Below are 14,690 nucleotides of genomic sequence, written 5' to 3' on the forward strand. Positions count from 1 at the left end.
GTCTACTACCCCCAACCGGAGCCAACCCGTCCGCGGATGTAGGATCCTTGGACGCAGCCGTGGGCCCTGATACCTACTTGGATGGTTTCTCTTCCATCAACCTTGATCAACTGACTTCTACAATTTTGAAATCCAACTCTTCCACTTGTCTCCTGGATCCGATTCCAACTAAGCTGCTTAAGGAAGTTTTTCCGTTAATTAGCACATCCCTACTGGATATTATGAATCTGTCTTTGTTGACAGGACATGTACCACAGTCCTTCAAGGTAGCTGTAATTAAACCTCTTCTGAAGAAACCTACCCTAGCTCCAGAGGTGTTGGCTAACTACAGACCCATCTCTAATCTTCCCTTCCTCGCTAAGATCCTGGAGAAATCTGTCGCGAATCAATTATGTGACTTTCTACAAAACAATGCTTTGTTCGAGGATTTCCAGTCAGGATTTCGAATGCATCACAGCACAGAAACGGCACTGGTGAAAATTACAAATGATCTTCTACTTGCATCGGACCAAGGACTTGTATCTTTTCTTGTATTGCTGGACCTCAGTGCTGCATTTGACACCATCGATCACCGTATCCTGCTGCAGAGACTGGAACACTTGATTGGCATCAAAGGAACTGCACTCAGCTGGTTTAAATCTTATTTATCGGATCGATCCCAGTTTGTGTTTGTGAACGGTGAATCATCGAGGACCACGAATGTTGGTCACGGAGTCCCACAAGGTTCTGTGCTTGGACCGATTCTATTTACCCTGTACATGCTTCCTTTGGGCGACGTTATCAGAAAACACCGCATAAACTTCCATTGTTATGCAGACGATACTCAACTGTATCTATCGATCAAGCCAGAAGACACCAACCAACTTGTTAGACTTCAGGACTGTCTTGGAGACATCAAAACCTGGATGACCTGCAACTTCCTGATGTTAAACTCGGAAAAAACGGAAGTTATCATGATAGGCCCAGAGCGCCTTCGAAGTCAGCTGTCACGTGATACAGTCTCTATGGATGGAATTGCTCTGGTATCCAACAGCACCGTCAGAAATCTTGGAGTTCTCTTCGACCAGGATATGTCCTTCAACTCTCATATAAAGAAGACTTCAAGGACTGCCTTTTTTCATCTACGGAATATATCAAAAATCAGGAACTTCCTGTCTCAAAGTGATGCAGAAAAACTAGTTCATGCATTTGTTACTTCTAGACTGGATTACTGTAATTCTTTGTTATCAGGCTGCTCTTGTAAATCGCTTAAACCTCTCCAACTGATTCAGAATGCTGCAGCACGTGTATTAACAAGAACTAAGAAATGGGATCATATAACTCCTGTATTAACTTCTCTGCACTGGCTTCCTGTTAAATCAAGAATAGAATTTAAGGTACTTCTCCTCACCTACAAGGCACTTGCTGGTGAGGCACCGTCTTATCTTAAAGAGCTTGTTACACCGTATTGTCCTACAAGGCATCTACGCTCCATAGATGCTGGGCTACTTGTGGTTCCTAGAGTTTTAAAAAGTAGGATGGGGGCCAGAGCCTTCAGTTATCAAGCTCCTCTTTTGTGGAACCAGCTTCCACTTTCAGTCCGGGGGGCAGACTCGGTCAGTTCATTTAAGATAAAGCTTAAAACGTTCCTCTTTGATATTGCTTATAGTTAGGGCTGGCTCAGGTTAGCCTGGACCAGCCCTTAGTTAAGCTGCTCTAGGCTTAGACTGCCGGGGGACTTCTTAGGACACACCGAGCCCCTCTCTCACTCTCACTCTCTCCTCCCACAATCATCCATGCTTTATTAATGTACATCACTAATTAAGCTTCTTTCCGGGAGTTTTTTGTGCTTTCTCGCCTAGCAGGTCTCCGTGGATCATAGTTTCGTGCGGACCCCGGTTCTAACTCCTGGCTCATGGCTCTGCTGACACCTGCTGCTGCCATCATCATTACTTTAAAAATGATTCATATTACTGTCATCAAAAACCAACATCTTTCTGCTCTCCCTCCCCACAGAAGCCTCTGTGGATGGTGGTTCGATCTGATGGAGGTTGTCCCTGCAGTGGTCCTGCCGTACACCTCTTCTGCTACTTGCAATTACTTGTATCATTTCAGTTAGAGAAATTGAATGTATTGTACATCTTTTACATTGTTGATTCTGTACACATGACATCCATTGCAGTCTGTCCATCCCGGGAGAGGGATCCCTCCTCTGACGTTCTCCCTAAGGTTTCTTCCCTTTTTTCCCCATTGAAGGGTTTTTTTTCATATTTTGGGGAGTTTTTCCTGTGCCGATGTGAGGGTTTCGGGACAGAGGATGTTGCATGTGTACAGACTGTAAAGCCCTCTGAGGCAAATTTGTAATTTGCGATTTTGGGCTATACAAAATAAAATGAATTGAATTGAATTGATTGTTTTCAGCTGTTGTCTTTCCATACATTTTTGCACCTCCCTTTCTTCATGTGTTCAATACTTTTTCCCTGTGTCATTTCACATTATTACACATAACTTTATTTCTGAACTTCTTTGTTTTGGTTTCTTTGTATGTTTGTATTTCTTGGGTCGTTACCAACATCTGGTGAAAATGTCATGTCAATAGCTCCTTTGGAAATATATTTACTGAGGAAAATGGTGACGTGTTCAATACTTAATTTCACCCGCTGTATATACATATACAGTATATATATGTATATAACATATACACAAATATGTACATATATATGCCTGTCATTGTCATACAAACCCTAAGAAACGTCCAATCTGCAGTCTGCAGCGGCTACAAAGAAGCATCTTACATGGCTTCTTGTGTTGTTACAGTGCTGATATGACACAAGCAACCAGGTTCAAAGTATTATTTCATTTACAAGGCTGCAACATAAATGAGTCATGCTAGCAGTTACTCACATGATCTCCCTTTCTACATCATGAATGATACGTCGCTATTTAAATATTTAAAATATTCTGTTGGTCAGAATTATTTCCATTCCTTTGGTACTGGATGGTACAGTGGTTGCTATGCTAAAGGAGCTAAGGGAGGAAGCATTGACACTCCTTTCCTTAGCATTAGAGAATTCAAACAATACTTTTTTCAAAGTCCATAAAGTTTCTTAGATTAAGTCTTTCTTCTTATGGCCTCATTTATGTCTTGACAGTTCAGGGTCGAAACCACACATTTATATATACACTTTTGCATTTTTTAAGATTTAATACTTGTATATGATATAAATAACAATTTAGTGGTTCTGACCTGACCTAACCTGAGAACATGGAAACCAGCAAATGTTTGGATTAGAGGTTTAACCAATGAGGAGACAGATGACTCAACAGGGGACATTTGACCTGTGTCATAAATGTCACCTATCTATGAATATGTCAACTTCAGCAGGTAAATGAATCAGATACTAACAAGCTAACACGTGTCGTAGAACATGTGTGTGTAGTGAAATCTGCTCAGCGGACTTTCAATACATAACTACTTGTTAAAGCTGAAATGTCTTACTTATGTATAAATTACATGGTTAACTCAGCACTGAGTTCAGCCATTTCTGTGGCAGGAAGGGGTCTGTGATGTTCTGATGCTTTAAGAGGTTCTCTGAGGGTTCCATGAGTGTTCTGTGAGGTTCTGTGATGAATAGGCTCATGTGAGATTCTGTAAGGCTCTGAGGTGTTCTGAAATTCTGTGGGGATGAGGGTTTTGAGAAGTTCTTTGAAGGTTATGGTTCTGTATGGTTCTTTGAAGGTTATGTGAGGTTCTATGGGGTTTATATGTGGTTTCTGGAAATGTTATAGTCCTTTGAATTGTGAGGTTCTGTGATATTTACGAGAGGTTGAGGGTATATATATATATGAACACGACAACAAGGCACAAACAATAATGAGTGTATATATATATATAACAAGGCACAAACAATAATGAGTGTATATATACACTCACCGGCCACTTTATTAGGTACACCTGTCCAACTGCTCGTTAACACTTAATTTCTAAGCAGCCAATCACATGGCGGCAACTCAGTGCATTTAGGCATGTAGACATTGTCAAGACAATCTCCTGCATTTCAAACCGAGCATCAGTATGGGGAAGAAAGGTGATTTGAGTGACTTTGAACGTGGCATGATTGTTGGTGCCAGAAGGGCTGGTCTGAGTATTTCAGAAACTGCTAATCTACTGGGATTTTCACGCACAACCATCTCTAGGGTTTACAGAGAATGGTCCGAAAAAGAAAAAACATCCAGTGAGCGGCAGTTCTGTGGGCGGAAATGCCTTGTTGATGCCAGAGGTCAGAGGAGAATGGCCAGACTGGTTCGAGCTGATAGAAGGGCAACAGTGACTCAAATAACCACCCGTTACAACCAAGGTGGGCATAAGAGCATCTCTGAACGCACAGTACGTCGAACTTTGAGGCAGATGGGCTACAGCAGCAGAAGACCACACTGGGTGCCACTCCTTTCAGCTAAGAACAGGAAACTGAGGCTACAATTTGCACAAGCTCATCGAAATTGGACAATAGAAGATTGGAAAAACGTTGCCTGGTCTGATGAGTCTCGATTTCTGCTGCGACATTCGGATGGTAGGGTCAGAATTTGGCGTCTACAACATGAAAGCATGGATCCATCCTGCCTTGTATCAACGGTTCAGGCTGGTGGTGGTGGTGTCATGGTGTGGGGAATATTTTCTTGGCACTCTTTGGGCCCCTTGGTACCAATTGAGCATCGTTGCAACGCCACAGCCTACCTGAGTATTGTTGCTTACCATGTCCATCCCTTTATGACCACAATGTACCCAACTTCTGATGGCTACTTTCAGCAGGATAATGCGCCATGTCATAAAGCTGGAATCATCTCAGACTGGTTTCTTGAACATGACAATGAGTTCGCTGTACTCAAATGGCCTCCACAATCACCAGATCTCAATCCAATAGAGCATCTTTGGGATGTGGTGGAACGGGAGATTCGCATCATGGATGTGCAGCCGACAAATCTGCGGCAACTGTGTGATGCCATCATGTCAATATGGACCAAACTCCCTGAGGAATGCTTCCAGCACCTTGTTGAATCTATGCCACGAAGAATTGAGGCAGTTCTGAAGGCAAAAGGGGGTCCAACCCGTTACTAGCATGGGGTACCTAATAAAGTGGCCGGTGAGTGTATATATATATATAACAAGGCACAAACAATAATGAGTGTATATACACTCATTATTGTTTGTGCCTTGTTGTCGTGTCGTCTGCAGTGCAGCCTGCTGAGATGTTTGTTGGTTGAATCTCCATCTGATGAACTCCAGGAGAGAAGAAGAACTCAGCGAGGAGCAGGGACAGAAAAACAAAGTGAGAGGAAACAAAAGTCAGCTGGATGAAGAAGTGCACGAGACATTAGAAATGTCAGGAGTCATTTTATTATGTCTCCTAACAAAGTCAATGAATCAAAGTTAATACATCTTTATCTGCATTTAAACATAAAGGATTTAATGGTAATCTTTATTTATTTTAATCTTTGTACCAGAAACACTAAGAAAGTGTGTACTCTTGAGAGTGGGAGAAAGAGAGAGAGAGAGAGAGAGAGGGCGAGAGAGAGAGAAAGGGACAGAAAGAGACAAAGAAAGTGAGAGGGAGACAGAAAGAGAGACAGTATAGACATGGACAGAGAGAGAGAGAGAGAGAGAGAGATTACACTCAACCATTAACTGAAAAACAAATGATTGTTAAGCCAAGGCAAACAGAGGGGGTGGGTGGGGGGGGGGTCAGTGATGTAACATTGTCTCTGGAATACTAAACAGAAAAAAGACGACTAGGACAGGCGACAAAGAGAGAAGGAGTTATTACTGACGGTTTTCTTCATCTGTCCTTCTGTCTGTCACCTAACTGTCCATCCAGCTCTTCAGCCGTCACACTGTGAGTACATTTCTTTCTGATTTACAGAGAAAACCCACTTTTCTTTCGGCAGTAATCCTTTAAGAAGTCTTACCAGACTCCTGACAAATATTTCACATTATTAGACTTAATAAAACCTGTGATGCAACGTTGCCGTAGGGTTATGAATTATGATAATAGGATTCTACCAACATCCTTCACCTCACTATGTGCAGGGAGACGGGAGCGGGTGTGCACAGTTTAGAGGAGGTTTGGAATAGTCTGGAATAATGTGGACAAGTTCTGTATAGATTGGAAAAGGTTTTCAGTTTTTACTAGCTTGGAGGTGTTTTCTGAAACAGCTGTAGAGAGGCTTGAATTGTTCCAAAAGTTTCTGATTTTTAATGCTAAAGAAAAGGTTCATGCAAATGACTGTATTTTCATCTATTTTTCTCTTTTATTCTGATCGCACTAAACCTCACATCATGGAAACTCTAGTTTATGTTGTTGTTGTTAGGGAGCAGCCATCCTGAGGTTCTCCAGAACTCTTGGTCCTTCACTGTGGGTCTGCTACTCGGAACCTCCTCTGTGGACAAGAAGATGGGCTTTGCTGACTTACTGGAGGAGGTGAGAGTTCACTGAATACTGCTGCGTAATTCATCATGCGCATGGTGGCACATGGATTAGTGCAGTGCCGCACTGGGGGCCGCAAGGTTGTTGGTTTGAATCCCGGCTGCCCCATGTGTCATGTCGAAGTGTCCCTGAGCAAGACACCTGACCCCTAATTGCTCCCCAGGCAAAAATGTAAAGCATGGGTTATAATGCAATGTAGGTCGCTTTGAATAAAAGCGTCTGCTAAATGACATGTAATGTAATGTAATCATGTACTCTGTCTAATACTTACTATGATTAGATGCTTCATCTACTCTGATCACTAATTCATTTACTTTGGGTACGACTTCATGTACTCTGATTACTGTGTTATGTAATCGGATGACTGGTACATGTAATGTTACGTCATATCTGTGACTTGAGATAATGGTGTGCAGTGACGTGCAGTCAGTTTAGGCAAGGTAGGCACTGCCTACCCTGCAAAAATTAAAACGTAAATTTGTTTATTAAATAATTTTCTTTAATAAACTTGTATATGTATTTTTATATTCATAGCCATACAATTACCATAACGTAACCATAGAATTTTCTAGAGGTTACGATGACAAATGTAGCAGTTACGCATAATCAAATACAACGAAATGGTAGAATAATCAGTGCTTTTACTGTCCGTTTATTGCGGACAAAAGGTGAAAAACCCTTGTTAGCATGGCAAAAGCACAAGTCTGCTGTGCCTTTGGACGTAAATAGGTTATGCAAGTAATCATCTACGTTACTTATCAAACACGGACCAATTCAAATCGAGATATTACTGCACATTTGCGCAGCGGACGTCACTACACCAGCTACGTTGTAAGCGGAATCCTCGCGAAAATCAAGTCCAAATGACGGCGATGTTTGGCGATATCACGGATCTGAGATGAGTTTTACAACAGTGATTGACGTGTTAATGAGGAAAGAGCAGTGGATGGATTTTATGCACAAATACTCTACCGATTGGTGAGTCAGAAACTATTTTGGGGTTGTATTGAATTTGAAGTGTGGTTGAACGGATGCCGACTACAAGCCATTTGCCTTCGTATTCAGTTAAGCAGTGCGTGTTTTCAATGATGCTGTCTGACAAAAATAATTGGCCGCTGTTTGCAGTCTTTTTTTTCGGCGATCGCCACTGAACCCTAGGTAATAATTTCAGGTATGTGTGCGTTGCGAGTGTATGTAAAGTTTACTGTTTTAAAGTGTTAGCCTAAACAACAAATCAGGTACATCTGGCTACCATAACTCTGCCTACCCTCTAATTGACATCACCGCACTTCACTGATGGTGTGTAATCCCCCCCTTTCCTCCTCCCATTGCCATGGAAAGGTGGGCGGCTTTGGCAGGTACCAGTGGCTCCATGTGACTCTTATCAGTTTACCTGGTTTGTTGATGGCCAGTCAGAACCTGCTGAACAACTTTGTCTCAGGAATTCCTGCCCACCATTGCAGCCTGCCAGCCAATCACAGCCACTACAACTTGTCTCAGTACCAGGTAACTTGTCAGATCAGTTAATCATTCCCCTGAGTACTATGATAGATAAATGAAATTGTTTTTTACAGGTGGAGGAGAAAGAGTTTATCAAAGCTTTTATTCCCATGGACTCTTCAGGAACAAGACTGGACCGCTGCAAGAGGTGTGTTTATTTCTTCTCTGTGTTGCAAAGTCTTCATTAATGAAGTCACTGTGACATAATTTCCTGTTCCACCTGTTGTTGTTCAGGTATGTTGAGCCTCAGTGGCAGCTGTTAGTCCCAAATAACACAGCTAATCTGAGCCAGCTACAGACTGAAGAATGTTTGGATGGATGGACATTCGACAAAACAGAGTTCCTTGCTACCACCGTCTCCGAGGTAACAAGAAAAAAAGCGTATCACTTCAAGACTGAGGATAAGGAAGAGGTTGTTCTGAGAGCGTGAGGTACAATACCGACCAGATAAAAATACTGCCCAGATACTGCCCTCTTTCATCTCAAGTGGACCAGACCAGTAAAATCATAGGCGAGGGTTGTCACAACCGGACAATGGTCCTGAACCCAAATGCACGACTCGCACGACGAGGTTCCCCAAAAAATCAAAGTTTATAAACAAAAAAGGGGCAAGAGCCGCTGAAATGAAAACCACTCGTGGGCGAGGGAAAAACCTACACTAATTAATACAAACAGTGGCTGAGTTGAGAAATGGTTCCATGGCTTTGGACCAGATGAACTGGCACAGGACCAAGGGAGACTCAGACAATATACACACACACAGGGTGGGGGCGCAGGTGGAAACAATCAGGGGCAGGGCAGACGATTAGACCGACACAGGAGGAAGGGGCAAGTTGCCTGACACAAGAGGAAGGTTCATTTTCAAAATAAAACAGGAACTCACAAGACAGACACGAGACAACTTGACTAACGTATTTTTCTGTACATGACAAGGGTCACAGGGGTTTGGGGGGTTAGGTGTTTGGCTGCACAGATGGTTCGGTTGATGGAGGCAGGGGAAGGCAGGTAGTGATCCTTTAACTATGTTTGCAGGGATACTTTACTGTATTGTAGTGATACTTAACTAGGTCAGAATGATACCTTATCATGTAGTAGTGATACTTTACTAGGTTGTAGTGTTAATTTACTAGCTTGGAGTCCTACTTTATTGGGTTTGAGTGATCTTTAGTTGGCTGGAGAGATGTTCCTACTCAGTCTGAATGTCTTTATTTCCAGTGGCAGCTGGTGTGTTCTCTGCGTCCCCTCAAACAGATGATTCAGACCATTTATATGGCCGGAGTTTTAACAGGAGCAATTATTTTTGGAGGTCTTTCAGACAGGTGAGGCTCACCTTGTAAAACTGAAATCGGAAGTTTTTATTACAAGTCCATGTTTTAGGTTCTTATTATCTGTCCTTCACACCTGTAAAAAGGTAATTTATCATCTGCATTGCTCTCAGTTGCTCTCTCTCTTTCTCACACTAGGTTTGGGAGGCGGTCTATCCTCATATGGTCGTACCTCCAACTTGGTATTCTGGGTTGTAGCTCGGCCCTCTCTCCTTCGTACACCGCCTATTGTATTTTTAGGTTTTTGAGTGGGATGGCAGTGTCCGGCATCATCCTGAATGGAGTCTCACTGAGTACCTTTCTACTTGTCTCTCTGTCTACGTGTCTATCTATTATGAATGTCGGGTTGTTTTATTGATTGTATGTGGAAATTGAGGATGAGTTCTACCTGTCTACCTGTCTACCTTTCTATCTATCTACCAATTTGTCTTTCTATGTGACTGTGTTTACCTGTCTGAATCACTGTCAATCATGAAGTACAATTGATGATGTGTCGGCAGAGGTTGATCAACATGTATGTTTGTATATACCTGTCTGTCTCCAGAAGTGGAGTGGATCCCAACCAAAGAGAGGACGTTAGTGGGGACGCTGTCTTCCTTCTTTTTTACTTTTGGTCAGATGGTCCTTGCAGGGCTTGCCTATTGGCTCAGAGACTGGAGGAAGTTACAGCTGGTTGCCTGTGCTCCCATGTTTCTGTTCTTCAGCTACAGCTGGTCAGTGTCAACTTTGAAATGGACTAAACCTTTTGTGATCAATTGGTCAGGGAGTTGTGATCATTTTTCTCTCTGATTGGTCGGGGAGTTGTAATAGTTGCGCTCTCTGATTGGTTAGGTGGTACGTAGAGTCGGCTCGTTGGTTGGTTCTGAACCGTCGGTCTGAGGAGGCATTGAAGAGTCTTCATCGAGTCGCTCGAATCAATGGAAAACCTGAGGTTGTTGACAAACTAACCCTGGAGGTAACCTGTCTTTCCATTCCGTTTGACATGAATGAAAAAATGTATGACATACAATCAGAGGCTTAGATAAGTGTGATGTAACTGGCAGGTTCTGCACTCTCACATGAGTAAGGAGATCGAGTCAAGTCGTTCAACGTTCACAGCATACGATCTACTGAGGACCAGAGGGATGAGAAGGATCTCCATCTGTTTGGTGGCTGTCTGGTTAGAAAACATCAGCTTTACTTTTATCTATGCTCACTACATTTAAATATCATCAATTTTCCTATCATAGAAGGTTTGTTTTAAGAGATAATAACCATTTAGGTATTCACAGTCATTTTAGAGAGAAATACACAAATTGGGAAACATCAGCAGCTGGTGGATTTGTCCACCTATCCACCTGTCACTTGTCTCACAGCAGTATGTTTTTCTTTGCAGGTTCTCAACAAGTTTTGCATACTACGGTTTAGCAATGGACCTACAGAAGTTTGGGGTGAGACAGTTACCTGTTCCAGCTGTCTGTCTGTAATTCTGCCTGTCTTGTTTGTGTGTCTCTCTCTCTTTCTGTCTCTCTCCGTCTCCCCGCCTGTGTGCCTGTTTCTTTGTCCTTCTTTCTCTCTGGCTGTCTGTCCACCTGTCTCACCCTTCCTGTCTTCCTATTGTCTGGGTCCTCCAGGTCAGTATTTACCAGATACAGATTATTTTTGGAGCTGTGGATTTTCCTGCTAAACTGGTGGCTCTTGGGATGCTCACCTACTTGGGTAGGAGGGTCTCTCAGGCTACATGTCTCTTCCTGTCTGCTCTCATCATATTTGCCAACATCTTCGTCCCCACAGGTAAAAGAACAGTCTACGATGATACACAATACTACTCTCTAATGGATATTTGCAAACAACATAAATAAATGATGTCCCGCTAAAGTGCTGTGTTTTAATGTTACGCACTAAATCACATGTCTAACCCTCAGATTTGATGAACATGAATGAATGATAGTGGTAACATATTTATATAGGGAGATATAATACCAAAATTTTTATTTGAAAGAGGCTTTAAAGGTTCAGAAAACACTAAAATACAAATGTATTTGACATGTTATTATTTGTAATGATAAAAGTAGTTTCTTCATATCATGTTTTCTGTTGAAGATAAAATAAAATGAAATATCTTAATACTCATTATCCATTCACATTATTAAACCACAGAAATGCAGACCATCAGGACCACGTTGGCTTGCTTGGGGAAAGGTTTTACTTCGGCTTCCTTCACCACCGTCTATCTGTACACTGGAGAGCTCTACCCCACCATCATCAGGTGAGGCAGGCTGTCGTTCAGCAAGGCACATCTCTACTGTGAGACACAACTACGTACGATCAACATAAGGATGAGGATATGTGGACATAATCTACTGTAAATAAAGACATGTGGTACATATTAAGTGCATTGTGGTACATATTAAGAGCATTAAACCAAGAGGGTACAGACCCAGAACATGAAGAATAAAGAAAGTACCATTTGTTTAGGAAAGCCAAACTACAATGTGCCAACTGAAGTTCTATGTAGTCCAGATATTGTTGGTAGGAGTATTTTTAGATGTATAGACTTCCTGCTGTTCTGGTGTCATTGGCGAGCTCATTCCAACATGTAGGAGCCAGTGAGATGTTGTTAATGTTTGGCAGGTCGGGACGTGAGGTTTGAGCATGGTAACTAGTGAAGGGGGCAGTCTGGTAACCAGTGAATGGATAAAATCAGTAACCAGTGATGGGAGAGGACTGGTAACAAGTCACTGGAGGGGACTGCACCAGTGAAGGCAGCGGCCTTGTAGCCCCTGAATGGATCGAACCAGTCACCAGTGAAAAGAGAGGACCGGTAACCTGTAAACGGAATAGTCTGGTAATCAGTCCAGGGAGAAGACCGTTAACCAGTAAAGGGAGCAGACTTTTATCCAGTGAAGGGAGAAGAGGAGCGCAGTTGTGTCGATGAATTTAAGTTAAAGACCCATAAATCTGCTGCATTCTGGGTGAGCTGCAGATGTTTCACAGTTCTAACAGGTAGACCTACCAAGAGGAGTTCCCATAGTCTCAACGTGAGATTACCAGAGCCTTCTGAGTGAAAACGGGACGTAATCTCCTGATGTCGTGCAGCATGTATCTACAGGAAAGTGTTTTTGCGTATGTTTTTGAGTATAGAACATCCGCACATGGCGGCCATCTTGGTAGAGGGAGCTCGCTCACCCACAACATTGTGTTGGTAGTGGTACATGTACTTTAAATAATAATAACTTGCTCAATTTTTAAATGGTTTGGTTTGTTATAAACGTCAGAGATGACACATGACTCATGAATAATGTTCTGTTTGATAGCATTTTTGTATGAAAACCCATGGTTATAATTAATATACAGTGTCATAAATACATATCTGTGCAGGTTGGGGATTTCAACATCTATAGATATATATTTGTAAAGATAAATCTTGTACCCATTTTAAAACATTAGGAGGTTCCTATTTTTTAGAACATAACATCATTATTCATAGTATGTATGCATTTTCATAACTACACCTCTGTTGTTTATAACAAACCAAACTGTTAAAAAATCGGTTGAAAATTATGAGTTATGGTTATTTAAAAGGTGCATGTATCACTACCAACACAATGTTATGAGTGAGCGAGCTGACCCTACCAAGATGGCCGCCACGTGTAGACGTTCGACTCCGTTGGCCAGCAACGCGGACAAGACGTCTAGCCTTTATATATATATGTGTCACACCTAGGTTCCTAGCAGTCAGGAACCTCGGTGTGGAGAGGCGGGGGGGTTAGGACGGAGTTGTCAAATGTAACAGTCAGGTCGTTGGTGGGTGAGTCTTTTCCAGAGAGGCGATTTGTGCCTCCACTGTGAGACACAGCTGTGTACCCTCAACATACAGATCATTTTACAAATAATATCAATAATTAAAAAGGATGCTTTTCCATCCACTGTGTCGTTGACAAATTGAAACCCATCATGTATGTGTACGCGTCTGTGTGCGTCTGTGTGTGTCTGTGTGTTTTGCAGACAGACAGGAATGGGCTTCGTCTCCACCATGGCGAGGCTTGGCAGCATGGCAGCTCCTGCCGTCCTCATGCTGGACGAGGTGACATCACTGATTGAAACTGTGTTAAAAATGATTGGAATTTTCTTTTCTTAATCTCATTAAAAAATGTATGTCCTCAATATAAAGAATAAATATATCTCCTTTGAAGAATCTTACTTCTGTTGTTGTCGTTGCTAATGCTAACAGTACATTTCCAAGGTATTCCCTGCTCTGCCCAGTATGGTGTATGGGGGGTCGGCAGTGTTGGCCGCCTGCTTCGCCTGCTTCTTGCCAGAGACGCTGAACATGCCGTTGCCTGACACCATCGAAGACGTGGAGGAGAGATGGTGAGCTAGCAACACTGCTTATCTTAAATTAGTAATAAATGAATAAGCCCTTGTCAATAACTGGAAACTGTCTTTGGTGAAAGGTCTAGAACAAGTCCTACCCTTCAAATAGCAGAGGGGGTGTCATTGAAAGAGGGCATGGACTTTGCGGGTGGAGGCGCGGTATCGACCGAAGATTGTCCTTTGAAAGAGCTGAAGGAGGCAGAAGGGACGGGACTGAACGCCCTCTGACCAATACAATGGCTAAACTGGGCCTTGATCAATCCGGAGGCTGGAGGGGACCTCAACCAACCAGACAGCTGAACTGAACCACGACCAATCAGACGTCTGATCTGAACCTTGACCAATCAGACAACTGGAGTCAATAATAACAAAATAAGTGTTTTCTCAGAAAGTATTAATAATAATGAATAAAGAGCCTCAGATGTCTAATTATAGATTATTGATTAACTGTAAGTGAAGCTAAAACACAGCAGTTATGTGTTCTCTGATGAGTTAAGTTTCTGTCATTGATAATGATAAATCAATAACAATTTTACATAACTGAAACAATAATAATATCAGATATTTGTTGTCTTTATTGCCAGCTCTGGATTTTTTAAGGTCTCTCAGCATTAACCTGTGCGCAGATGGTATACTTCAGTGTAGGTCCTTATACCACCGTGTGAAAAACTGTGTAAAATTAAACAAGTTTAATCTCTAAGATTGGTTTTGTTGACTTTTGCACACCTGTAGCGATACATGGTCTATTTTGCTCGTATAACATGCTATTAGTCACGTCACACATTCCGTTAAGTACAAGCACAACATTACCATATTTAAAATAGGAGCCGCTGGTCTCTACAAACCCTTCTGTTGTCTCCACCAGCGAACTCAAGAACAATGGCTGCCTACAAGTATTCATACCGATCAGTAAAGGTGTGAAAGTCCGTGTCCACGCCCCCTGGGAGTGGTCTCCTGGTGAGTTCAGTGTAGCTCGGATTTCGAATGTCTCTCAGTCAGTATCAGTTGTGGTGCTATCAAGTATTACATGAAAGCATTTTGGTAGATT

The 14,690-nt window shown here is 42.3% G+C and overlaps 1 protein-coding gene across 6 annotated transcripts; it reads left to right on the forward strand.

The window, feature by feature from the left end:
• The first annotated feature begins 5,732 nt into the window (after positions 1 to 5,732).
• Positions 5,733 to 14,342, forward strand: oatx (organic anion transporter X). 6 transcript variants are annotated; one of them, XM_037467287.2, is made up of 16 exons: positions 5,733 to 5,870; positions 6,327 to 6,455; positions 7,803 to 7,967; positions 8,036 to 8,109; positions 8,196 to 8,325; positions 9,177 to 9,280; positions 9,425 to 9,579; positions 9,831 to 9,999; positions 10,118 to 10,241; positions 10,330 to 10,445; positions 10,662 to 10,716; positions 10,900 to 11,059; positions 11,426 to 11,534; positions 13,274 to 13,352; positions 13,512 to 13,639; positions 13,723 to 14,342. In XM_037467287.2, the coding sequence occupies exons 2-16, from the start codon at positions 6,330 to 6,332 to the stop codon at positions 13,868 to 13,870; spliced, it is 1,842 nt and encodes a 613-aa protein (XP_037323184.1). In that variant the 5' UTR covers positions 5,733 to 5,870; positions 6,327 to 6,329; the 3' UTR covers positions 13,871 to 14,342. The 6 variants fall into 6 exon arrangements, with proteins under 6 accessions (XP_037323184.1, XP_037323185.1, XP_037323186.1 ...); XM_037467288.2 differs by having other exon boundaries at positions 6,346 to 6,455; XM_037467289.2 differs by having other exon boundaries at positions 13,278 to 13,352; positions 13,723 to 13,862.
• The last annotated feature ends 348 nt before the right edge of the window (positions 14,343 to 14,690 follow it).

Source organism: Pungitius pungitius, chromosome 16, assembly GCF_949316345.1.
Source record: "Pungitius pungitius chromosome 16, fPunPun2.1, whole genome shotgun sequence".
Classification (NCBI taxonomy): Eukaryota; Metazoa; Chordata; class Actinopteri; order Perciformes; family Gasterosteidae; genus Pungitius; species Pungitius pungitius.

Excerpts from the sequence above, each read along its gene's own strand:
- oatx (XM_037467287.2), top strand. The coding sequence starts at position 6,330 with ATGTTGTTGTTGTTAGGGAGCAGCCATCCTGAGGTTCTCCAGAACTCT. Across the intron at positions 8,326-9,176 it reads TTGCTACCACCGTCTCCGAG|TGGCAGCTGGTGTGTTCTCT; the intron begins GTAACAAGAAAA and ends CTTTATTTCCAG. Across the intron at positions 9,580-9,830 it reads CCTGAATGGAGTCTCACTGA|AAGTGGAGTGGATCCCAACC; the intron begins GTACCTTTCTAC and ends GTCTGTCTCCAG.